The sequence below is a fragment of the Macaca mulatta genome, chromosome X (assembly GCF_049350105.2).
Source record: "Macaca mulatta isolate MMU2019108-1 chromosome X, T2T-MMU8v2.0, whole genome shotgun sequence".
Lineage (NCBI taxonomy): Eukaryota > Metazoa > Chordata > Mammalia > Primates > Cercopithecidae > Macaca > Macaca mulatta.
The window spans coordinates 109,695,900-109,720,785 of NC_133426.1; the positions used below are offsets into that span (position 1 = coordinate 109,695,900).

Genomic DNA, 24,886 nt, shown 5'->3' on the forward strand with positions numbered 1-24,886 from the left:
ATTATGTCCTTCATGTACAGTCAGTTGTCCCTCAATGTCCATGGAGGACTGGTGTCAGGAACCCCCAGGAATATAAAAATATGCAGATGCAGATGCTCATTTTCTTTAAATAAAATGACATAGAGTTTGCCCATAACCTATACACATCCTCCTGTAAACTTTACACAATGTCTAGATTATTTTTAATACCTTATGCAATGCCTACATATAACTTTGTTAAATGCAAATTCAATGTAGTACTTGCATATTGCAAATTCAAATTTTTCTTGTTGAAACTTTATGGAATTTGTTTTTCCAAATATTTTCAATCCATGATTGGGTGAGTCCATGGATGCAGAACCCACAGATATGAAGGGCCTACTGTATTTATGTTAGTCCCCTAAATTTTGTGCATCTTGAGAAAAAAAATGACATCGTGGTGACATACTCCATCCCTTCTTCAATCAAACTGGTTGATGAAATGGTTTCTTATGCTTGTTGGTTTATCCTGTTGTCTCAGTCCCATGCTTCCTCTAATAGCACTGTAATACAACTTGTCATTGCAGGTATATACTCAATGGCAACAGTGAATGGTAATCTTGTAATTTATGCCTGCATCTTTCCGACTTTATCAGCCTGCAGCCACTTTTCCTTTTTTTTTCTTTTTGAGACAAAGTCTCGCTCTGTCACCCAGGCTGGAGTGCAATGGTGGGATCTCGGCTCACCGCAAGCTCCTCCTCCCAGGTTCAAGCAATTCTCCTGCCTCAGCCTCCCAAGTAGCTGGGATTACAGGCGCCCGCCACCACGCCCAGCTAGTTTTCGTATTTTTAGTAGAGATGGGGTTTCACCATGTGGGCCAGGCTGGTCTCTAACTCCTGGCCTCAGGTGATCCACCCATCTCAGCCTCCCAAAGTGCTGAGATTACAGGCATGAGCCACCATGCAGATATTTTTTTTTCTTCTAGAGTTAAACAAGTTACTTTGACAAATCTGAGTACATGTAACTATTTGACAAGACTTCTGAAAAATGCAGATATCAGAGTATCAAATGACTGTTTGGGATTACTCAGTTGTGTGTGATGACCCTTCCTTATCCTCAGACTGTCTTAAATTTTCATTGCATAAACAGACCAGCTTTTCTGTTATCATTTGCTAGACTTTCAGAGTCTGTGACCCCAGACCTATGTTGGATCTGAGGCATTTTTCCAAACACGCATTCTTTTGTCAGCTTCTCAGTAGAAGGCTTTACATTAGGTGTTTCTTGTTATTTGTAACTTGATGAGGCCAATAGTGTTCCTCAAGCACATAATTAATTTTGTGTTAGTTTACATAGCTTGAGGTTAAAAATTAAGAGACCTGGCAGGGCGCAGTGACTCACACCTGTAAGCCCAACACTTTGGGAGGCCGAGGCAGGCAGATCACCTGAGGTCAGGAGTTCGAGACCAGCCTGGCCAACATGGTGAAACCCCATCTCTATGAAAAATACAAAAATTAGCCAGGCATGGTGGTGGGCACCTGTAATCCCAGCTACTTGGGAGGCTGAGACAAGAGAATCATTTGAACCTGGGAGGCAGAGGTTGTAGTGAGCTGAGACTGTGTTATTGCACTCCAGCCTAGGCAACAAGAGTGAAACTCCATCTATCTATCTATCTATCTATCTATCTATCTATCTATCTATATGAGACCACTGAGAATTTGAATACTGACTGGACATTAAGAAATTTTTGTCCATTTTTATTTGTGATAATGGTGCTGTGGTTGTTTTTAAAAGTCTGTAGAGACTGTATTAGTTATCTATTGTTGTGTAACAAATCACCCCAAAATTTAGCAGCTTACAAGAACGTTCATTTATTATCCCAGAGATTCTGTGAATCAAAAGTCTGGGTGTGGCTTATCTGGATCTTCCACCTCAGGGTCTTTTAGAAGGCTGTAATCAAGATGTTAGCCTGGGCCACAGTTTTATCTGAAGACTAAGCTGGGCAAGAATCTGATTCCAAACTCACCTTTGTTGTTTTGGCAGGATTCAATTCCTTGAGGACTATTAGACTGAGGGCCTCAGTTCCTCACTGGCTGTTGGCTGGCGAACACTCTCAATTCCTTGCTATATGTGCCTCTCCAACATGGCAGCTTGTTTCATCAAAGCCAGCAAGTGGGAGGAAGAAGGAAGGAAGAGAGACAAGGAATCTGCTAGCACGATGACAATCACAATCTTCTGTAACATAATCACAGAAGTGACATCCTGTCACTTTTGCTGTGTTCTATTGATTAAAAGTAAGACAGTGATTTTACCTACACTCCATAGGAGGGATAATTACACTAAGGCATGAACACTCTATCCAAGGCTAACATGAAATTTGCATATCTCAGTTCTGTCAATGGGAATTTTTATGTGCTTCATTTGCTTTTGTAAGCTCACTGAATAGTTCTTTGGATCTGGATCTGTTGTTAGCTTGTATTTCTTTTTAACATAATCCATGTTAAGAAAAATACAATTGAGTACAAAAGAAATCACCTAATATCCCACAAAAGATAACAAAATTCAAATTGTTATGTAATAAATCTAATGCTTTTTTCATGATCTCATCCTTTACATTTTAATGCTTCCCTGAATTCAGATATTCACCTTTATATTCTACAAGTTATTATGGCTTTTAAGAATTGATACCGGCCAGGTGCAGTGGCTCACGCCTGTAATCCCAGCACTTTGGGAGGCCAAGGCGGGCGGATCACGGGGTCAGGAGATCGAGACCATCCTGGCTAACATGGTGAAACCCCATGTCTACTAAAAAACACAAAAAATTAGCCAGGCATGGTGGCGACTAATAATGTGTATGAATCCACATTTTCAAGAAAGTCCCCTGGTGATTCTCACACAGGTGGCAGATTAGCATAGTTTTGGAAACACTGTGACATTACTAAATGAACCCAGTGTTCCTTTAGGAATGGCAAGTAATCTAAGTTACACGTCTAAAGTTATTTACTTGTTTAAAAACTGAACCAAGACAAAAACGCAGAGCTCCTGACTCAGTCATTATTAATTTTACTTTGGTTAAGTGCCTGCCTCGTCAGGAAGAAATCATAGCATGACCAACAGACATCTTAATCCTGAGAACAGGAGGTATGCCGGACTAGTGAGACCTACTTTGAGCACTCTGCTAAATATCTGAAGGGAAAATCTGAGGATGGGAGTCTTGCATAATAGGTGTGGATGGGAGAAAAAACAGGTAAACACAGGTCTCACACAAATGACCTCATTCCAGTCATGTGAAGGAAATGCCACCCCCAATTTATACAAGGTCCTGGGTTTATTTACCTGGCTAAGAGATCCAAATTTGATCAGCAAGTATTTTTTTTTCTTTTTTTAAAAAAACTTTTAGGTTCCAGGGTACATGTGAATGTTTGTTACATAGGTGAATTCCTGTCATGGGCCGGGGGCAGGTTGGGGGGTTGTTGTACAGATTATTTCATCACCCAGGTATTAAGCACAGCACCCAATAGTTATCTTTTAGGTTCCTCTTCCTCCTCCCACTCTCCACCCCTACAGATCCCAGTGTGTTGTTCCCTTTTTTGTGTTCATGAGTTTTCATTTAGCTCCCACTTATAAATGAGAACACACAGTATTTGGTTTTCTGTTCCTGCATTAGTTTGCTAAGGATAATAGCCTCCAGCTCTATCCATATTCCCACAAAAGACATGATTTCTTTATTTTTATGGCTGCATAATATTCCATGATGTACATTTTTCTTTATCCAGTCTCTCACTGATGGACATTTATGTTGATTCCATGTCTTTGCTATTGTGAGTAGTGCTGATCAGCAAGTATTTATTAAGTGACTCTACTGCTTTCAAAGGTTATTTTAAAATGTTTCCAATTCTTCTTAAATTACAGAAAATATAAAAAATACATTAACCCATCCAATAGAATGAGTTCCTATATTAATCCTTTGGTATATTTAATTTCAGTACTTTTCATGTATTAAGTAGATTAATATAATTTTTTAAACAAAAAAAGAATATAGAGATTGTTTTTTAAAGCTGCTTTATTAACTTCACAATATATAATGAGCATCTTTCCATGCAATAGGTAAAATTCTTCTGCTAACAAAAATCTTACAGACTGGTTCAAAAACACAATATTCAATTAGAAGCTGGTAATAGGAGACCCACGTAAACAAGTGACAGGTAAAGGTTTACAACAAGGGCACATCATGAACATGTAAATTTCGAAAGCAGGGGTCTGTCTCCCTAATAACTTTAGGGAAACCATCAGGATTCAGGGCATAAGGCAAAACTCATCGTGATGGTCATGGTGCGGGGGGTCAGTGCTGACTGCCCGCAGACTATGACTCAACTGCTTTTCCCTCAGCTTTTCCATCAGCTGTCTCACCTCCTCCCCAATCCTTTCCATATTCTCTTCCCTCATCCTTGCCTGTGGTTCTCCAAGCCTATGCATCATATCCCATCTATACTGCAGGATGGGCTGCCTAACGCGGAACCGCCTACGATTTCCTCTAGGCACACAGTATTCACCAGCATCCAAAGGGAGGGCCAAGGGCTCCCCTTTATTAGCAACTTGCTCCTTTTCTTCCTTTTCTTCATTTTCTTGGTTGGTATTTTCCATGCTGAGATTGTTTACCGCTCGTTTCTCTTTGGACTCCATTACTCCTAGGAGACAAAAGGAGAGAGAAGGGGCTGAACAGCTGGTGAACGCTTCAGTACCGAGGACAGAGGCATGGATACTCATTTTTCAGAATTCCGCGTCATGGATATCAACATGTTTTGTTTTAATTTCATGTTTCCCACCAGAGAGGCTTAGTGCGCCCACTAGGGGGCCTCCATTCGAGCCCCCCCCACCCCCGCCCCCACCCCCACCCCCACCCCCGCCCCCCGACCTCTCGTGTCTTCCCATCCCTCCCCACAAACCCACCATTTTCCCTACAGATCCATCCCTAGATCTCGGCAGGCACCAAAATGGAGGACGAGAGATGGGGGAGTTGGGAGGGGACCTCAGACTGGACTCTGCACCCGCCCCCACCACCGTCCCTCGCACTGACCTGGGCCTATCCTTGCAGTCTCCTCCTTCTCCCGATTCTCGCCGCGAGGTGCGCCGCCGGGACACTTGGCCCCGCAGACCTGCAGATGGGCTGGGGTGCGGGGAGCGGGGGCTGCTGCAGCGGAAAGCTAGCGAGGAACCGCGGGCACCCGGCTCCTTCCCCGCCCAGGGCCCTCCTCACTGCCAGCGCCCCGCGTCTCCCGCCCCCCGCCCCCACCCTCGGCCGCCCCGCCCCCAGTGGTGTTCACCGTTTTCCTGCAAGGACTCGGGAATGGTTTTCCATCGCTCTTGGTTGCTCTGCTGCCCCTGGAGCCCCAGCCGCCCCTGCTTCCCCACCCCAGGGGACCACTATGTTCCCAAGAATGTTGGGTTGTGGAGAAAGCTGGCCGGGACCCCCTGCGCTGTTCTGTGCCCGTCAGGGGGTCGGTAAGCCGCTGCTGGCCTGGTCAGGGCGCGCCGGCCCCGGGGCCCTTACCTGCTCCGCTTTCCCCTGGGCCGGATGCCAGCCCGCCGAGCGCAGGGCAGCGGGGAGCTGGTAGCTAGACGCGAGTGACGACTGCGCCGAAGGCTGCGTAGCTCTGCAGCTCCCGGTCACGTGAGGGCCGTGCGTCACCGCCAAGCTCACCCTCCTTCCCACCAACCCCCACGGGCCGGCGGCCAGTCAACTGGTACTCCCCTGTTGGAACACACAGACACCCCCCTCCTCCCGTCTGTGCGCGGTGCCCCATGTGCACAGCCCCGTCACTCATCTCCGTCCTCTCCAATCTGAGGGCCCACAAGTGGCATCATCGCCTTGCGGTTGGAGTTTACCCATCTTCGGTTACTTGGGAGGGTCTGTACCCTTCCTTTCCCCCACCCCAAACCCCCGGACCCTGGCCTTGGCCTTCTCTGCTTTCTCTCCTCTTCTCCCTGGCTGTGTATATGCTTCCTAATAATTCCTCTTTAATTCCTTTTTAAAAATCAGCATGCTTCACAAAATTGAAAATAATCAAATTTTATTTTTGAAAGAAACACTTCAACCTGGGAAAGTAATATATTTATATATAGTTTATGTTCATCTATAGCACACAGAAAACATTTTCTCTGGGCTCCACACCATCGTTTTTAGAGCATTCTCACTTGTTTGAATTTTTTATGGAAAAAAAGGAGAGAAAATTTTCCTGAACACAGTTGGTGTTTTCAAAATAATCTGTGAAGTAAATCTTCAGGGAACAGTTCTGTTGTCAGATCTTGGCCATTTCACGTAAATAATCTACCTTTTTATCCTTCTGAGACAAATTTCAATAAACATTTTTATTTTATTCTATTATAATAAACATTCATTAAATATGAAAAAACATTTGCTGACAACTAATGCCACCTGCTAAAATTAGTAGCTTTCACTGTTGATGGTTTGAAGACCTAAGCAAAAGGAAGAGCTGTGAGGCCAAGGCAGGTTGAGTGATGCAGAGATAGAGCATCCCTGCCCTGACAAGAGGTTGGGAAGGTGCTGATCTTCCACTGTTATATTACAGAGCTTCTTAATTCTTAAGTTCAGACTCCTAATTCTGTTGCTTACTCCAAAAATATAGATAGACACGTGACCAAGGTGGTGACCTTAATATATCACTTTACCTCCTTCCCTCCATTTCTTCCCCAAATTCCCACCTAGTGACTCACTTCTGAGCATAGTTGGGAGGTCTCTTCCCATTCTGGAAACCAGAATAGGGCTTTTCTACAGCTCTGTGGCGAGAGATTCCAAGAAAAGCCTAGAAGTAATTGAGGAGGTGGGAGGAGTGGGGAGCAGTTCTCAAATCTGCTTGCTCTCTTCTCTTTTTCACCCACCCCAGGGAAAAGCCTCTTTGGGACATTTTTGCTATCTCTCACCTGACTTTTGTAGTGCAGAATACTGAGACCCTCACCCTGTCTCACCTCCAGGTCACCCAGAAGAGCCTCGTCTTGCTGCAGGGTCACTATCTGCCAGTCCACGCCCACTCTGATACCTCTTCATTTATGCTAGGGCCTGAGGAACACTCTCCACTGACCATTCTTACTATATTGGCCTTCTCAACTCAGAAGCCCTTAATACTACTATTTCTTCTTTTTCTTTTTCTTTTTTTTTTTTTTTTTTTTTGAGACGGAGTCTCGCTCTGTCGCCCAGGCTGGAGTGCAGTGGCGCGATCTCGGCTCACTGCAAGCTCCGCCTCCCGGGTTCACGCCATTCTCCTGCCTCAGCCTCCCGAGTAGCTGGGACTACAGGCGCCCACAACCGCGCCCGGCTAATTTTTTTTTTTTTGTATTTTTAGTAGAGACGGGGTTTCACCGTGGTCTCGATCTCCTGACCTTGTGATCCGCCCGCCTCGGCCTCCCAAAGCGCTGGGATTACAGGCGTGAGCCACCGCGCCCGGCCGCCTTTTTCTTTTTCTTCTTCTTTCTTCCTTCTTCTCTCTCCTCTCTTCTTACTTCTTCTTCTTCTCCTTCTTCTTTCCTCCTCCTCCCCCTCCTCCTCCTTCTTTTCTTCCTCTCTCTCCCTCCTCCTCCTCCTTCTTTTCTTCCTCTCTCTCCCTCTCTCTCTCATCACTTCTTCTCACCTTAGACATGTTTATTTTCCTTTGTTTTTTACCTTAGTACTCACCCATTGACCAACCCAGAAACGTGGCTATTATCCTTGAATCGCTCTACATTGTCCCTCATATTCAAATAATAACCAAGTCTGGTTAAGTCTCTATTTATTTATTTATTTATTTATTTATTTATTTATTTATTTAGATGGAGACTCACTCTGTCAGCCAGGCTGGAGTGCAGTGGCACGATCTTGGTTCACTACAACCTCTGCCTCCCGGGTTCAAGGGATATTCCTGCCTCAGCCTCCAGAGTAGCTGGGACTACAGGTGCATGCCACCATGCTCAGCTAATTTTTCTTTTTCTTTTTAGTAGAGATGGGGGTTCAGCCATGTTAGCCCCACTGGTTTCAAACTCCTGACCTTAGGTGATCCGCCAACCTCGGCCTCCTGATTGCTGGGATTACAGGCGTGAGCTACCGCACCCGGCCTCAATTTATCTTTTAGAAACAACTTTATGGAGATACAATTTACAATCCATAAGATTTGCTCATTTAAAGTGTAAAATTCAATGGTTTTTAGTATATTCATAGATACATGCAATCATCATCACAGTCAACTTTAGGATATTTTCATCACCTCCAAAAGCGACCTCCTGGCTGGGCGCAGTGGCTCACACCTGTAATCCCAGCACTTTGGGAGGCTGAGGCGGGTGGATCACGAGGTCAGGAGATCAAGACCATCCTGGCTAACACGGTGAAACTCCATGTCTACTAAAAATACAAAAAAATTAGCCGGGCGTGGTGGCGGGCGCCTGTAGTCCCAGCTACTCCGGAGGCTGAGGCAGGAGAATGGCCTGAACCCGGGAGACGGAGCTTGCAGTGAGCCGAGATCAAGCCACTGTACTCCAGCCTGGGCGACAGAGAGACTTTGTCTCAAAAAAAAAAAAAAAAAAAGCGACCTCCTATTCTTTTGCTATCACTCTCCTATTCCCCCATCCTCTTCATACCAAAGCAACTACTAATATACGTTTTCTGTCTATAGATTTCCCTATTTTGACATTTCATAGGAATGAAATTGTATAATATGTATTCTTTGGAAATTGGATTTTTTTTTTAGCATGATGTTTTTAAGCTTTATGATTCCAATATGATTACTCATTTGAGGAACTGCCAAACTATTTTCCAAAGTGGCTGAATATTTTACATTCCTACCAGTAGTGTATGACGGTTTTGATTTCTCCATATTCTTGTCAACATTTGTTATTATCTGAAATTTTGATTCCAGCCATTTTAGTGGGGGTGAAGTGGTATATCATGGTGGTTTTTATTTGCATATCCTTGATGACTAATAATGTGGTACATCTTTTCATGTGCTTATTGGTCATCTGTATATCCTCCTTGGATCAATGTCTATTCAGATCTTTGTGCACTTTTTATTTGAGTTATTTTTCTTTTTATTATTGAGTTGCAAGCGTTTTTATATATTCTAGACAGAAATCCCTCACTACATATATGATTTGCCGATATTTTAGCCCATTCTGTGGATTTTTTAATCACTTTCATAATGGTGCTTTTTGAAACACAATGGTGTTTGGCCAGGCACGGTGGCTCATGCCTGTAATTCCAGCAATTTGGGAGGCCAAGGCGGGTGAATCACTTGAAGTCAGGAGTTTGAGACCAGCCTGGCCAGCATGGTGAAACCCCGCCTTTACTAAAAATACAAAAAATTAACCAGGTGTGGCGGCACCTCCCTGTAGTCCCAGCCACTCAGGAGGCTGAGGCAGGAGAATCGCTTGAACCTGGGAGGTGGAGGTTGCAGTGAGCCGAGATTGCACCACTGCACTCCAGCCTGAGCCACAGATCGAGACTGTGTCTCAAAAGGAAAAAAAAAAAAAAAAAGAGAGAGAGAGAGAGAGAGAAGAAAAGAAAAGAAACACAATAGTTTTTAATTTTGATGAAGTCTAGATTATCTTTTTCTTTGCTGCTCCTGGTATTGGTGTCATATCTAAGAATCTTTTGAATTCAAGAGTCATTTGAATCTAAGAATCCTTTGTAATCCAAGGTCACAAATATTTATCCCTATATTTTCCTCTAAGAGTTTTATAGTTCTAGCTCTTCCATTTAGGTCTTTGACTCAGTTTGAACTAATTTTTTATAAGGCGAGAGGTAAGAGTGTAACTTCATTCTTTTATATGTGGCTATCCAGTTGGCCCAGCACCTTTTGTTGAAAAGACTATTATTTCTCCACTGAATTGTCTTGGAACCTTTGTCAAAATTCAGTTGAGATTAGTCATGTTGTTTTACTTTTGGACTCTCAAAACAATTCCATTGGTTGGGTGTGGTGGCTCACGCCTGTAATCCCAACACTTTGGGAGGCTAAGGGGGGCAGATCACTTGAGGTCAGGAGTTTGAGACCAGCCTGGGCAACATGGCAAAACCCTGTTCCTACTAAAAAAAATAGAAAAATTAGCTGGGAGTAGTGGAGCATGCTTGTAGTCCTAGCTACTCAAGAGGCCGAGGCAGTAGAATCACTTGAACACAGGAGGTGGAGGTTACAGTAAGCTGAGATCGTGCCACTGCACCCCAGCCCGGGTGACAGAATGAGACTCCATCTCAAGAAATAAAAATAAAATAAAATAAAAAAAATAAAAATAAAAGCTAGAAATTATTAAGTGTAGTGAGGAAGGCATGTCAAAAGCCAAAATAGGGCCAGGTGTGATGGCTCTCGCCTATAATACCAGCACTTTGGGAGGCTGAGGTAGGCAGATTACGAGGTCAGGAGTTTGAGACCAGCGTGGCCAACATGGTGAAACACCATCTCTACTAAAAACACAAACATTAGCCAGGCGTGGTGGCGTGTGCCTGTAATCCTAGCTACTCAGGAGGCTGAAGCAAGAGAATCGCTTGAACCCGGGAGGTGGAGGTTGCAGTGAGCCAGGACTGTGCCAGTGCACTCTAGCCTGGGCACAAAAAGGCAAAACATCCTTATTGCTAATATGGAGAAAGTTTTAGTGGTCTGAATAGATCAAACCAGCCACAACACTCCCTTAAGCCAAAGCCTAATGCAGAGCAAGGCATTAACTCTCTTCAGTTGTGTGAAGGTTGAGAGAGGTGAAGAAGGTGCAGAAGAAAAGTTTGAATCTAGCAAAGGCTGGTTCACGAAGTTTGAGAAAAGACGTTATCTCTATAACATAACAGCACAAGGTAAAACAGCAAGTGCTGATATAGAAGCTACAGCAAGTTACCCAGAAGATTTAGCCAAGATAATTGATGAAGGTGGCTACACTAAATGACAAATGTTCAATGTAGATGAAACAACCTTCCATTGGAAGAAGATGCTATCTAATACTTTCATAGCTAGTGAGAAGTCAATGCATGACTTCAAAGCTTTAAAGAACAGACTCGGCCGGGCGCGGTGGCTCAAGCCTGTAATCCCAGCACTTTGGGAGGCCGAGACGGGCGGATCACAAGGTCAGGAGATCGAGACCATCCTGGCGAACACGGTGAAACCCCGTCTCTACTAAAAAGTACAAAAAAAAAAAAAAACTAGCCGGGCGAGGTGGCGGGCGCCTGTAGTCCCAGCTACTCGGGAGGCTGAGGCAGGAGAATGGTGTGAACCCAGGAGGCGGAGCTTGCAGTGAGCCGAGATCTGGCCACTGCACTCCAGCCTACGCAACAGAGCGAGACTCCGTCTCAAAAAAAAAAAAAAAAAAAAAAAAAAAAAAAAAAAAAAAAAAGAACAGACTCACTCTCCTTAGGGGCTTATGCAACTGGTGACCTGAAGTTGAAGCCAATGCTCATTGACCATTCTGAATATCCTAGGGTCCTAAGGAATTTTGCTAAATCTACTCTACTTGTGCTCTAGAAATGGAACAACCAACCAAGCCTGGATGACAGCATATATGTTTACAGCATGGTTTATTGAATATTTTAAATTAACTACTGAGACCTATTGCTCAGTAAAAAAGATTCCTTTCAAAATATTACTGCTTATTGACAATGTACCTAGTTACTGAAGAGCTCTGATGAAGATGTGCAAAGTGATCAATGTTATTTTCGTAGCTGCTAATACAGCATCCATTTTGCAGCCCATGGATCAAGAAGTAATTTCAACTTTCAAGGTTTATTATTTAAGAAATACATTTCTTAAGACAATAGTTGCCATAGATAGTGATTCCTCTTATGGATTAGGGCAAAGTAAATTGACAATCTTCTGGAAGGGATTCATCATTCTAAATGTTATTAAGAACATTTCTGAATCATGGGAGGAGGTCAAAATATCAACATTAACAGGAGTTTGGAAGAAGTTGATTCCAATTATCATGGATGATTTTGAGGGTTTCAAGACTTTAGTAGAGGAAGTCACCGCGGATATGGTGGAAACAGCAAGAGAACTAGAATTAGAAATAGAGCCTGGTCCGGGCACGGTGGCTCACGCCTGTAATCCCAGCACTTTGGGAGACTGAGGCAGGCAGATCACAAGGTCAGGAGTTCGACACCAGCCCGATCATCATGGTGAAACCACATCCCTACTAAAAATACAAAAATTAGCCAGGTGTGGTGGCACACGCCCATAATCCCAGCTATTCAGGAGGCTGAGGCAGGAGAATCTCTTGAACCCGGGAGATGGAGGTTTCAGTAAGCCAACATCACACCATTGTACTCCAGCCTGGGCGACAGAGCAAGACTCCATCTCAAAAAAAAAAAAAAAGAAAAAAAAAGAAAAGAAAAAAAAGGTAGAGCCTCAAGATGTGAATAAATTGCTGCAATGTTCGGATAAAACTTAAATGGATGAGGAGTTGTTTCTTATGGATGAGCAAAGAAAGTGGTTTCTTGAGATGGAATCTACTCCTGGTGAAGATGCTGTGAACAATGTTGAAATGACAACAAAGGATTTAAAATATGCCATGAACTTAGTTGATACAGCAATGGCAACGTTTGAGAAGATTGATTCCAATTTTGAAAGAAGTTCTACTGTGGGTAAATGCTATCAAACAGCATCACATGCTACAGAGAAATCTTTCACGTAAGGCAGAGTCGATCAGTGGAGCAACAACTTCATTACTGGCTGGGCGTGGTGGCTCACGCCTGTAATCCCAGCACTTCGGGAGGCCAAGGCGGGTGAATCACGAGGTCAGGAGATCGAGACCATCCTGACTAACACGGTGAAACCCCGTCTCTCCTGAAAACACAAAAAATTAGCCAGAAGTGGTGGCGGGCACCTGTAGTCCCAGCTACTTGGGAGGCTGAGGCAGGAGAATGGTGTGAACCTGGGAGGCGGAGCTTGCAGTGAGTGGAGATCATGCCACTGCATTCCAGCCTGGGCGACAGAGCAAGAAAAAAACACTTCATTGTTGTCTTTTTTTAAATGTAAGAGTCAGAGGTCTCACTAGGTTGACCAGGCTGAACTCAAACTTCTGTAGTCAAGGGATACTCTCTCCTCAGCCTCCCAGGTGTCTGGGACTACAGGCATGTGCCACTGTACCCAGCCATTGTTGCCTTATTTTAACAGATTGCCACAACCAACCCAATCTTCAGCAACCATCACCCTGATCAACAAGCAGCCGTTAACATTGAGGTAAGACCACTTATCCTTTCAGCAAAAAGATTATGACTCACTGAAGGCTCGGATGATCATTAGCATTTTTTAGCAATAAAGTGTTTTAAAATTAGGCTATTTACATTTTTTTTTTTCCTGAGATGGAGTCTCGCTCTGTCCCCAGGCTGGAGTGCAGTGGCACGATCTTGGCTCACCGCAAGCTCCACCTCCCAGGTTCACGCCATTCTTTTGCCTCAGCCTCCCAAGTAGCTGGGACTACAGGTGCCCGCCACCATGCCCAGCCAGTTTTTTGTATTTTTAGTAGAGACGGGGTTTCACCGTGTTAGCCAGGATGGTCTCGATCTCCTGACCTCGTGATCCACCCGTCTCGACCTCCCAAAGTGCTGGGATGACAGGCGTGAGCCACGTGCCGAGCCTACATTTTTCTAAACATAATGCTATTGCACACTTAATAGACTATAGTGCAGTGTAAATATAACTTTTGAAATAATTTCAAAGGTATTACAAGAAAACTATAGAACAGTACCCCTTATGGATACTGATGCAAATATCCTCAAAAAAATACTTGCAAGCTAAATTCAACAGGATATTAAAAGGTTATACACGATGACCAAGTGGGATTTATTCCTGGAATACAAGTGTGCTTCAACATATAAAAATCAAGTAATGTAATGTACCACATTAACAGAATGAAGGGGGAAAATGCACATAATTATCTCAATTTAGAAAAAGCATTTGACAAAACTTATACCCTTTCACAATTGAAAACACTCAATAAACTAGGAATAGAAGGAAATTATGTTAACGTAATAAAGGCCATATATGAAAAACCCATGAGTAAAATCATACTCAATGGTGAGAGACTGAAAATTTTTCCTCTAAGATTGGAATAAGAAAAGAGTGCCCACTCATGCCATTTCTATTCAACACAGTACTGGAAGTCCTAGCCAGAACAATTAAGCAAGCAAAATAAGTAAAAAGGCATTCAAGTTAGACAAGAAATAAAATTAGTTCTGTTTGCAGTGGAAATAATTTTATACGTGGAAAATCCTAAAGACTCCACCAAAAATCTGTGAGAAGTAATAAATGAATTCAGCAATGTTGATGGATACAAAATCAATATACAAGGCTGGGTGTAGTAACTCATTCCTGTAATCCCAGCACTTTGGGAGGCTGAGGTGAGAGGACTGCTTGAGGCCATGAGTTTGAGACCAGCCTGGGCAATATAGCAAGACTCTGATCTACAAAAAAAATTATTTTAAAAATTAGCCACCTGTGGTGGTACATGCCTATAGTCCTAGCAACTCAGGAGGCTGAAACAGGAGGATTGCTTGAGTGCAGGAGTTCAAGGTTACAGTAAGCTATGATCACACCACTGCACTCCAGCCTGAGTGACAGAGTGAAACTCTGGCTCTTAAAAAAAAATTACTTACATTTCTATACACTAACAGTGAGCAATCTGAAAGAATAATTAAAAGACTATTCCATTTAAAGTACTTATGATTAAACTTAACCAAGGAAGCGAAAGACTTGTACACTAAAAAGTACAAAATGTTACTGAAAGAAATTTAAGAAGACAAATAAATGCAAGACATCCTGTGTTCATGGATTAGAAGACATTGTATTGTTAAAATATCAATACTACCCAAAGTGATCTATGGATTCAATGCAATCCCTATCAACATCACAATGATTTTCTTGCAGAAATCAAAATCTATCCTAAAATTCATATGGAAACTCAAAGGACCCAATTAGCCAAAACAATCTTGAAAAAGAACAAAGTTTGAAGTCTCCCACATCCTGATTTCAAAGCTTAATACAATGCTACAGTAATCAAAACAGTGGTACTGGCAGAATAACAGACATGTAAACAAATAGAATTGGTAGTCTAAAAACAAATCCTGGCATAAATGGTCAAATGCTTTTCAACAGGGTGCAAAGACTGTTCAGTGAGGAAAGTACAGTCTTTTCAACAAATGTTGTTGGGAAAACTGGATATCCACACAGGAAAGAATGAAGTTATACCCTTACATTATACCATAAACAAAAATTAACTCAAAATGGATGAAAGATAAAATTATAAGAGCTAAAAGCATGAAACTCTTAGCAGAAGACACAGGGACAAGCCTCATAATATTGGATGTCACAATGATTTCTTGGATATGACACTAGAAGAAAAGGAAACAAAAGAAAATAACAGATAAATTGTACTACATCAAAATGAAAGACTTTTGTGCATCAGAGGATGTAGCAATGGAATGAAAAGGGAAAATATTTTCAAATCATATATCTGATAAGAGATTAATATCTAGAAAATATAAAGAACTCCCACAACTCAGCAAGAACAACAACAGAAAACAACCCAATTCAAAAATGGGCAAAGGACTTAGACATTTCTCCAAAGAAGACATACAAGTAGTAATAAACACATGAAAGATTTTAAGTGTGTTTTGGATAAAGAGCCAAGAGTGTGGCTGGATACCTTGTGCTAAAGACATTTAATGTGTGATTAATAAATCCAATCAATCCTCTAAGCCCAATCAAGGAAAAATATATAGTATCCAGAAAGGATCTGTGGATAATCCTCGTCTGATGGCATGGATCCCTTTGACACATACAGGAGACCCACAAGGTTTTTTTTAGAAGAACGTTATACCACTAAAAACACTGCCAGCTTGACCTGAAGAAAACAAAAAAAGGGAAAAATGAAAGCAAGCTATCAGACATCTAGGATTCTACAGGCAGTAAAAAGGATGATAGAGTTACTTGACTGTTAACATCTGACATCCTTTAAGATAAAGGAAGAAAGACTCAGAGGGCAGAGCCATGGATACAGAGGAGGAGGCCAGTAGAGCAGTGATGCCTTTGTGTGGCCCAGACAATAAAGCATCAAGCCACAGAGGGTAATTCTCAGGCCTTGAAACCCTGCCAGGTTTCTGTTTTTTGTTTTTTGAGGCAGAATCTCACTCTGTCGCCCAGGCTGAAGTGCAGTGGTGTGATTTTGGCTCAGTGCAACCTCCACCTCCCGGGTTCAAACAATTTTCCTGCCTCAGCCTCCCGAGTAGCTAGGATTACAGGTGCCTGCCACCATGCCTGGCTAATTTTTGTATTTTTAGTAGAGACAGGGTTTCACCGTGTTGGCCAGGCTGGTCTAAAATTCCAGACCTCAAGTGATCCACCTGCCTCAGCCTCCCAAAGTGCTGGGATTATAAGTGTGAGCCACCACGCCCAGCAAAACCCTGCTAGATTTCAAACATGCTTGAATCAGTGACTGCTTTTATTATTTCATATTCTCCCCTTCAGAATGGGGATGTGTATTCTATACCTGTCCTGCCAATGAATTTTGGAAGCAGGTTGCTTGTTTTCTGGTTTTACAAGTCCACAGATGGAAAGGAATTTTGCCCCTACATGGTTCATAGATCAGATTTCACTCATACCTGATTTAGATGATATTTGGGACTTTTTGAGTTGATGGCATTTAGACAGGATATTTGACTTACAGTTGATGCTGGACTGCATTAACTTTTGGATATGGTGGGATGGGGTGAATGTATTTTTCACATTAGATGGATAGGAATTTTCAGGGACCAGAGGGTACAATGTAGGTGGTTGAAGAGTGGCCTCCAAAAGATATGTCACCTGGAACTTCAGAATGGGACTTTATTTGGAATAAATGTCTTTGCAGATATTAATGTAGGGATCTAGATATGAAATTACCCTGGATTAGGGTGAACTATAAATCCAGTGAGTGACTTTGAAAGGGAAAGAAGACACTGAAAAAAAGACAATGTGAAGATGGAGGCAGAGATACCAGTTATGCTGCCACAAGCTAAAAATCATCAGCAGCAACCAGAAGCTGGAAGAGGCAAGGAAGAATTCTCCGCTAGAGCCTTTGGACGGAGCATGGCCCTACTGGCATCTTGATTCTGGATTTCTGACCTCCAGAACTGTAAAAGAAATCTGTGCAGTTTTAAACCACCTAGTTTGTGGTACTTTATTATGGCAGCTCTAGGAAACTACTACGTCAATACAGACACGATTCCCCACATGCACATGTGCGTGCACACACACAATGTTATTTTTCTGAAAATGTTTTTAGCTTTTTCTTCTAAATTACCACCTTATCTCAACGACTGCAGTTATGTTTTTGTAGTTATTATAGTTGGATAGCTTTTCATAGATTTTGGGGGGCCACTGCAATTGCTTTTTATTTTTTACTTTGAAATTATTATTACTACTATTTTGGAGACAGGGTCTTGCTCTGTCACCCAGGCTGAAGTGCAGTGGTGCAATCTCGGCTCAGTGCAACCTCTGTTTCCTGGGTTCAAGCGATTCTCCTGCCTCAGCCTCCAGAGTAGCTGGAACTACAGGCATGTATCACCATACCTGGCTAATTTTTGTAGTTTTAGTAGAGACAAGGTTTCACCATTTTGGTCAGGCTGGTCTTGAACACCTGACAAGTGATCCATCTGCCTCAGCCTGCCAAAGTGCTGGGATTACAGGCTTGAGCCACCGTGCCCGGCTGCAATAGCTTTTTATAACGATTTGAGATTGATATCACTTTCCCTTCTCTCTACTGATTTCTTTATATATGAAGACTATTAATCCTATGTCCATCATATATGTGGGCAATTTTTTCTTCCCAGGTTTTCATGCATTCTTTAATGCTATTTTTCCTCAAATGGGTTGTTTTTAAATTTGAATAGATTTGTATGGCTAAGAAAGTAATAATGTTCTCTGCATAAAAAATATCTTACTTGATGGACTAGGGACATAGAATATTAGCCTCCAGGTTTAACAGGGTTAGAGAGCACTCCCCACCTTGGAAGCCACATGGCCCTCTGGAGCACAGCTCTGTCCTAAGGCTGGGTCCAAGATTTGAGACTCTACTCTAGGATTTCCCAGGAGTTACTCATTCTCTCTGAATATTCCTTTCCTTTTCCGTAGAACAGAGATTATAATGCCTGACTCAAATGGATTTTGCAGGGAATTGACATAACAAGCAACATCATTCTTTATTGTGAAAAGAAACAGAGATCCTGGGGGTGACAGGGGTGGACAAGTGCACAGAACTGGCCCCTTTGGAAGGATGAGAGTCAACCCTGTGAGTTGGGCTTTGGTTTCTTAGCCCGAGCCAGATCTCCTGGTTCAGTCACAGGGAAATACATCTATTGGAATAAAAATACAGGAAAGATGATGAGGCTGAAGATTATGACACTTAAGGATTTCCTCTTAGGGCTTTGTTTTCAGAATCCTAGGTCAGTCTATGTGAGGGCCTTCTCTGGGATCTTGCCCTTGGCCGAGAGGAAGTGCAGGAGGGAGCTGGGAGAGCAGCAGAGCCGGAAGCCCAAAGTTCCATCCCCAGGTCACCCAACCTCTGCTCACTTGGCCTGAATTCCTAGACCTCACCTTGGGCCGTGCAAGAACATGAGGAGCTTGGACGTAGTCACACTGGTTGTTATGAAGGCAGCTGTGGTGGGGGAAGGACAGGTAACATCCATTAGGACCCAAGTGGAGACACTCTGACAATACAATGCCATTTCTTAATCTATGCAACAGAAACATGTCTGTGTTTTCTGGAATTTATTGCAGCAGAAGGAACCCTGTGAAAAGCCAAATGTCTACCAACCCTGAAAAGCCAAATGTCTACCAACAAAGGAACAGGATCCACAGAACTGTGAAAGGAAAATAAATCTTGGGATCCCAAAATCACTAAGCTAAAGGGAAAAGTCAAGCTGGGAACTGGGTCATGCAAACCTGCCTCCTCTTTCGGTTCCTAAATAAGATGGCTATAAGATGAAAAGCTACACACCTCCCCCATATTTTGTCCGCAAGGAAATTTCTCGTGAGCTGCAAGATCTTTACCGTAAGGTGTTTCTATTAAAATTTCACCACGACAATGTAAATTGATAGCTTATCTTTACAGGTACAGCCACCCCCCTGTCCACCAGACACAAATGCATATCTGATTGTTCCCCGGCCCCATTTTGTCTATGTCATCTTTATATAAAAAAATGCAGATTCACTGAGCCAGACAAAGGCATGAGTAACTATCTTTCCCTACCCTCCCCCTTACATGAAAATTGTGTACTTCTCAATATCCTACCCTTTCCCCTTTAAATCCAGAGTCCTCAAAATCATCTTTGAAAGGCATAGACCTGTCTCCCCGGCACATGTCCTTAACTTTGGCAAATAAACCTCCTAAAATGATTGAGACTTGTCTCGTCATTTTTCTCAATTGACAGAATTCAGAGAAGTACTGTACACCTGTTCAAAATAACTAGGTAGCTGAATATATACCAAAAGGGAAATGTACAGTTTGATACTGAGTGAAATAAAGAAGCAAAGCCAACGATCTGCAAGTTCCCATTATTCATTCCCCTGCTCCTCCCAGCGCATACCAATCACTGATCACCATACACACCCAGCACTCACTTCTTTTTTTTTTTTTTTTTTTGAGACGGAGTCTTGCTCTGTTGCCCAGGCTGGAGTGCAGTGACGCAATCTCAGCTCACTGCAAGCTCCACCTCCTGGGTTCACGCCATTCTCCTGCCTCAGCCTCCCAAGTAGCTGGGACTACAGGCGCCCGCCACCACGCCCGGCTAATTTTTTTTTCTATTTTCAGTAGAGATGGGGTTTCACCGTGTTAGCCAGGATGGTCTCGATCTCCTGACCTCGTGATTCGCCCACCTCGGCCTCCCAAAGTGCTGGGATTACAGGCGTGAGCCACCACGCCCGGCCTAGCACTCACTTCTGAGACAACTGGTAGTTCATCCCCGACTGGACAGAGAAAACCTGCACCATTTTCTGCTGCTCCTGGGAGAAGGCAGGCACGCTGGAGAAGGCTGTGGGCACTAGGGTGAATAAGGCACTCTGGGTCCCTTGGTGGCTGGTATCCCACACAAAGAGCTTGTCATTCACGATGCACAGACTGGAGGAAAAATGGGCCATCAGGTAGCTGGAGAGAAGGACATCTCCCCACCCCCTACAAGAATCTTTTCCTACTGTTCAGAAACCTGATTTCTTTGATACCTCTACTGTGCCTGCCTCCTAGCTTTTTGGCTGGTACCCTCTAACCCTCCCACAGAGCCCACCTTTGGAGAGACTGCCTATATGCTTCACCAGTTTTGCAGGTTTACCTACAACCCAAGGATGGTTTTACACTCACATTTGCCCTTTACAATAGCCCAAGGGAATAGACAGTGTAATCACCAGTTTCAAAGGAAGATTCTGAATTACAAAAAGGTCATATGCCTCAACCAAAGTCACAGTGAGTATCGCATCAGGAAAGAACTCATACTCTGACTCCAGAGCCCACACATTTTAAAAAATTTTTTTCAATACAGGGTCTCACTCAGGCTGGAATGCAGTGATGTGATCTAGGCTCACTGCAGCCTCAACCTCCTGGGGTCAAGACCCTTCCACCTCAACCTCCTGAATGGCAGCATGATAGATGCACACCACCACATCCAGCCAATTTTTAGTGTTTTTGTAGAGATAGGGTCTCACTGTGTTGCCTAGGCTGGTCTCAAACTCTCGGGCTCAAGCAATCCTCCCACCTTCAGCTTCCTAAAATACTGGAATTACAGGCATGAGCCACTGCTCCTGGCCCATACTCTTAACTATTACACTAGACTGTTGGTTTTTTACAACATTGAGAACACCCCGAGGACTGCACCACCACATTCCCACACCACTGGCCCCAGGCCGGGATGGGTGCTCCCACCCACAACACAGCACTAACCTGGAACTGCTGCCAGGGGTAGCGATGAAGGTCCGAGTGAAGGCAAGAACAGAACCCTGAGACTGTCCTTCCACTTCAAAGACAACAAACAACATTGCCTTAGAGTTGCACAGGCTTTACATGTTCACACGGTGTTCCCCAATCAGTCTTGCTTGACACTCACACAGAAGGGGGCCAGGCCAGGATAATTGCTCACTTGGAGTCAGGCGGATGTGGTAGGAATGGGGAGGGCAACAACAGGAATAATCCGCTCCCAGTGATAGGGCCCCTATGATGTGTGGGGCCCTGTGAAAACCACAAGTTCACTTGATTCCTGTATCACAGTAGCCCAAGAGATGGGTTATTATTAGCCCTATTGTGCAAATGAGGAAAGTGAAGGGTTAAGTAACTAGCACAAGTTCACAGAGTAAGGACTTGGGGATGAGAGCTGTCAGACTCCACAGTCTGTGACCTTAATGCAAGCCTGAGCTGTGCAGGGCAGACAGGCGTGGACCTAGGTCAGATCAGGGTGGTTTATGGGCAGAGTTGGGGTGGGAAAACACAGAGGGAACAAGAGGAAGGAAAGGAACGAAATCAGGGAAGCTGGGGGAGTTCTGAGAGGGAGCCCAGCCAGGGGGAGGGAGCAGTGGGGGATCTGGGGAAGGGACTCTACAGACACTCACCTTCCTTGAATACCCCATTGACAGAAAAGCAGAGCATCCATTCCTGAAAGGGAAGAGCTCAGGTGCTCAGGATCTCCCTTAACCTCCTACCCACCTCTGGCTCTCTGGGCCTGCCCGAGGGAGGAAGCAGGTACTCACCGTCTGGCACCACATGTCCACCAGGAAGGAGCTGAGGTCATGCTGAGTTTTGGGCAAGGCACTGAGGGAGTCCACAATGTCACGTTTTGTGTGCCTCAGCAGCTCCCCCTTCAGGTCTGTAGAGGAGAAGAGAAGCAAGGATTTGGGGGGCTGCCACACTTTGGTTGTGTGATTGTTCCTGTCACACCCGCTTACCCTGCCCAGTCTTCTCCATCACACACTTACAGGGGTCCTTGAGAATTTTTATATTCCTGCTATCCTTGAAGTACTTGCACAAGCTGCTCCTAGGAGAAAAAGAGGAGCAAGAGTGGGTGGTCTGGCCAGCGAGGGCATTTCCAGGAGTTGGTGTCTTTCTGCAGGGGAGTCACACGGCCCCAGACCAGGGTCTGAGCTATAATACTCACGGGGCTGAGTCCTCGGGGTTGAAGGGAATGCTCAGGGAGAAGCAGGCCTCATCATGGTAAGCACTAAGGAGACCCTGTCGATCTCCAGAGTCATAGATCAAGTAATACCTGTTGGGGACCAATGAGAATAGGCTATCTCTGTGGCCTGGGTGCCAAATGAGACTTAAAAGTCTCACTGTGGGCAGACTTGTACTTGGGTAACCTCATCTGACCTAACCCTCTCTTGCCTCAGATTCCCAGGGATACTTACTGCTGCAGGAATTGCAGGACCAGATTCTTCAACATCTCAGATCCAAAGAAGCTTCCCTGGAATAAAAGTCCCCAGGACCACAGATGGTACCCCCCCTTTCTCATGCACCACCCTGCTGGATCCTCTCTTCTCACCTTACAGGTTGGTAACGTCTTGTGGGCTTCAGTACCACACAGAGTTGGTCTGGGTGACTGCTGGCCATCCTGGGGAAGGCAAGAGGAAGTCAATAGTGCAAAGTAGGGAGGTGGCACTGGATAATTAGGGAAAAGGAAAGACCCAGGAGAGGGTGAGATCAGAAATCAGGTGTGAAAGCGTTCTGGAAATTACATGGGCAAGATTACTACAGTCAGCATTGCCGCCACCTGAAGGCTGTTGTGAACTTGTGTGAAGAAGCTCCACAGGCTCTGCCAAGTTCCCACATGGGACTGTATCACCTTCCCCCCTCCCTTGAGGTTTAAGGGTTAGATCCATAAATGTAACTGGGACAATATCTAAAGGGGTTTGGGGCAGTTGGGGGCAGCATCAATCCCAATTAGGAAAGTCAATGATCAAGGAATACGCTTACCAGGCATAATAATTTGGGGAACAGTTCCAGGATGGAGCTGCCGAAAATCAAAACAAAATGGACAACGGTAAGTGAAACTGTGGAGCTGTCCTCCTCATGGGAGCAATCACACCTACATCAGAGACACAGTGCAGTGTGTCCACCTACACTCCGGAGTCCCTGCCCCTGCAACCCTGCATTGAGAGCCCAGGCTTCAGGACTTTCTTCCCCTCCCTCCATCCCTCTCTCACTTTTGTCCAGGTCCCCAATGAAGGCTCCACAGGGAGCAGGAAATGGGGTGGGAGCCCAGGGCTCTGCTACCTCACTGGGTGTCCATCAATCTGCCTGGCCTGGCCCTGTCCAAGACCAGGTCAGCTCTTAGGGACGGCCCAGGATGCTGGGACAGGGAGGGTGGTGATGCAGGCTCAGGAGGCAGGAAGGGGAAGACAGAGGGATGATGGCAGAAACGGGGTGAAGGTAGGGGAGGGAGAGACAGGTGACACATAGGAGAGGAGAGACAAGGGAGAAACAGGATGCAAAGCAAAGGGAAGGGAAAGACGCTGTACCATGGTGATGGAGTTCAAGGAGGAAGAGAGAAGAAAAGGGCGCCCCTGCTGCAGCCCTTTCCCTCACCGCCCCCGGCTGGTCCTGGGGACCGAGGCAGGTAAGGAAAACATGCACCTGTTGGGCTGGGGCCCACTGGATGCAGCTGGAGCCTTTCTCACCTGTGTGAGCTCAGTCTGAGCTGGGCATGGGAAATGGAGGAGTGAAGGGTCAGGCCCTAGCTCAGCATGGGGTTCAGAGTCTGGGGACCCCCTCTCCCGACCACTGCATTCTCTTGTGATGGTCCCTGACACCTGTGCCCCTCTGTGCTGACGCCTTGACCGAAGAATGCTACCTGTCTTGGGCTACCCAGGACTCCTCTGAGGGCCCAGGCAAGACAATGTGAGTTGTGGAGGGAAGGAGAGACAGCGCCCCGAGAGGCCTGTCTCCTCAACCTCCTCTGCCCTCTGCCATCCACTCCTGCCTCGGGAAGGTGGCCCACTTTTGGTCCCCTGACTCAGGAAACCCAGGTTTCTCCCCGAGGAGGGCCCAGCTCCTGGCATTGGGCCAGAGAAGAGATGGCATGACAGCAGCCACCCAGGGCCTCAGCCCTCAGTATGGGGCAGGGAAGCCCCCATGCCAGCTCAGGACGGGTGGGAGAACCTATTTGGAGCAAGAGAAGGAGAATCCCCTTCAGGACAGGGGAGGGAAACCGTGTCTCAGCATGGAGGCAGGAAGGCCTGTCTCAGCATGAAGACCTGGGCTGGAAGACTCTTCTGGGTCCAGGGCACCAGCACCTGAATACTGCTGGTCCTGGGGAGGTGGGGAAGTCCTGCTTCCTGGTGCACATTCACAGAGGGCACGCTGAAGGAGGCTGGGTGGAGACAGGCGGGAAAAGCATCCCAGAGCAGGTGAAAAGGGCAGCATGTCAGAGGAAGGAAAGGAGACCTCTAAGCACAGATGAGTGAGTGACACAGAGAGAGGAGTGGGGCGAGGGGGAAGGAGAGGGTCTGTGGTCCTCCCAGAAGACCAGTGCTGCCTCCTCCTGCAGAAGGGCACTATCAAGCACAGGTCAGGGCCCCAGGCGGTGACAGAGGGTACGACTGACTTTATGTTGCTGGAGTTATCCGAGAAGGTGGTGCACACTGGGCTTCTGTCTGCACACTTCTCTCCTGGCTCTGTCCCTTTCCATTTGTCCATCCCCACTGCAGACATCACCTGCAATTATGCAGAAGAACCACATAGCCCAGGAAAGAGCAGCCGGAGGGCCCTGCACCCTCAGTCTCCTCCCTTGCCAACAAATCCACTTCCTTGCCTCTTGTCACTACCCTAATGAACCCTCCTCTCCCTTTTTCTTGAAAAAACGATCATTTTATTTTTCAAGAAATTCAGCTTGTTAATGTCGGGGGCCTTTGGCATAATGTCAAGCTTCTGGGAGGCTTTGTTGCTGTTTGGGTTCAAGGGCAAA

The 24,886-nt window shown here is 45.1% G+C and overlaps 3 protein-coding genes and 1 long non-coding RNA gene across 22 annotated transcripts in view; 2 read left to right on the forward strand and 2 right to left on the reverse strand.

The window, feature by feature from the left end:
• RAB40AL (RAB40A, member RAS oncogene family-like) overlaps positions 1 to 2,554 on the forward strand; it is a 218,273-nt gene extending 215,719 nt beyond the window's left edge. The window contains exon 15 of the transcript XR_013412528.1: positions 1,999 to 2,554. The gene's annotated coding sequence lies outside the window, so the exon portion shown is untranslated. The remainder of the gene's footprint in view (positions 1 to 1,998) is intronic.
• Positions 2,555 to 4,000: 1,446 nt separating this feature from the next.
• BEX1 (brain expressed X-linked 1) overlaps positions 4,001 to 24,886 on the reverse strand; it is a 200,294-nt gene continuing 179,408 nt past the window's right edge. For both annotated transcript variants that reach the window (XM_077989281.1, XM_015127893.3), the window contains 3 exons: positions 5,507 to 5,582; positions 5,033 to 5,122; positions 4,001 to 4,643 (listed from right to left, as the gene is read on the reverse strand). In XM_077989281.1, the coding sequence (XP_077845407.1) occupies positions 4,574 to 4,643; positions 5,033 to 5,122; positions 5,507 to 5,582 (236 nt within the window). In that variant the 3' untranslated portion in view covers positions 4,001 to 4,573. Of the gene's footprint in view, positions 4,644 to 5,032; positions 5,123 to 5,506; positions 5,583 to 24,886 lie in introns of those variants that run through there.
• On the forward strand, positions 9,274 to 18,604 carry LOC144338721 (uncharacterized). The gene is made up of 2 exons (XR_013413045.1): positions 9,274 to 9,329; positions 14,429 to 18,604. It is a non-coding gene; the product is annotated as an uncharacterized LOC144338721 (long non-coding RNA).
• The window catches only part of NXF3 (nuclear RNA export factor 3), a 47,387-nt gene continuing 40,624 nt past the window's right edge, over positions 18,124 to 24,886 (reverse strand). For 8 of the 18 annotated variants that reach the window (XM_077989242.1, XM_077989243.1, XM_077989253.1 and 5 more), the window contains 12 exons: positions 24,527 to 24,636; positions 22,897 to 22,933; positions 22,466 to 22,534; positions 22,332 to 22,387; positions 22,082 to 22,189; positions 21,903 to 21,961; positions 21,678 to 21,793; positions 21,540 to 21,582; positions 20,878 to 20,950; positions 19,935 to 20,064; positions 18,543 to 18,603; positions 18,124 to 18,301 (listed from right to left, as the gene is read on the reverse strand). In XM_077989242.1, coding sequence (XP_077845368.1) covers positions 18,592 to 18,603; positions 19,935 to 20,064; positions 20,878 to 20,950; positions 21,540 to 21,582; positions 21,678 to 21,793; positions 21,903 to 21,961; positions 22,082 to 22,189; positions 22,332 to 22,387; positions 22,466 to 22,534; positions 22,897 to 22,933; positions 24,527 to 24,636 — 813 coding nt within the window. In that variant the 3' untranslated portion in view covers positions 18,124 to 18,301; positions 18,543 to 18,591. Of the gene's footprint in view, positions 18,302 to 18,542; positions 18,604 to 19,490; positions 20,065 to 20,877; positions 20,976 to 21,539; positions 21,583 to 21,653; positions 21,794 to 21,902; positions 21,962 to 22,081; positions 22,190 to 22,331; positions 22,388 to 22,465; positions 22,535 to 22,896; positions 22,934 to 24,526; positions 24,637 to 24,886 lie in introns of those variants that run through there. The other 10 variants (XM_077989241.1, XM_077989248.1, XM_077989250.1 and 7 more) reach the window with 3 other exon arrangements.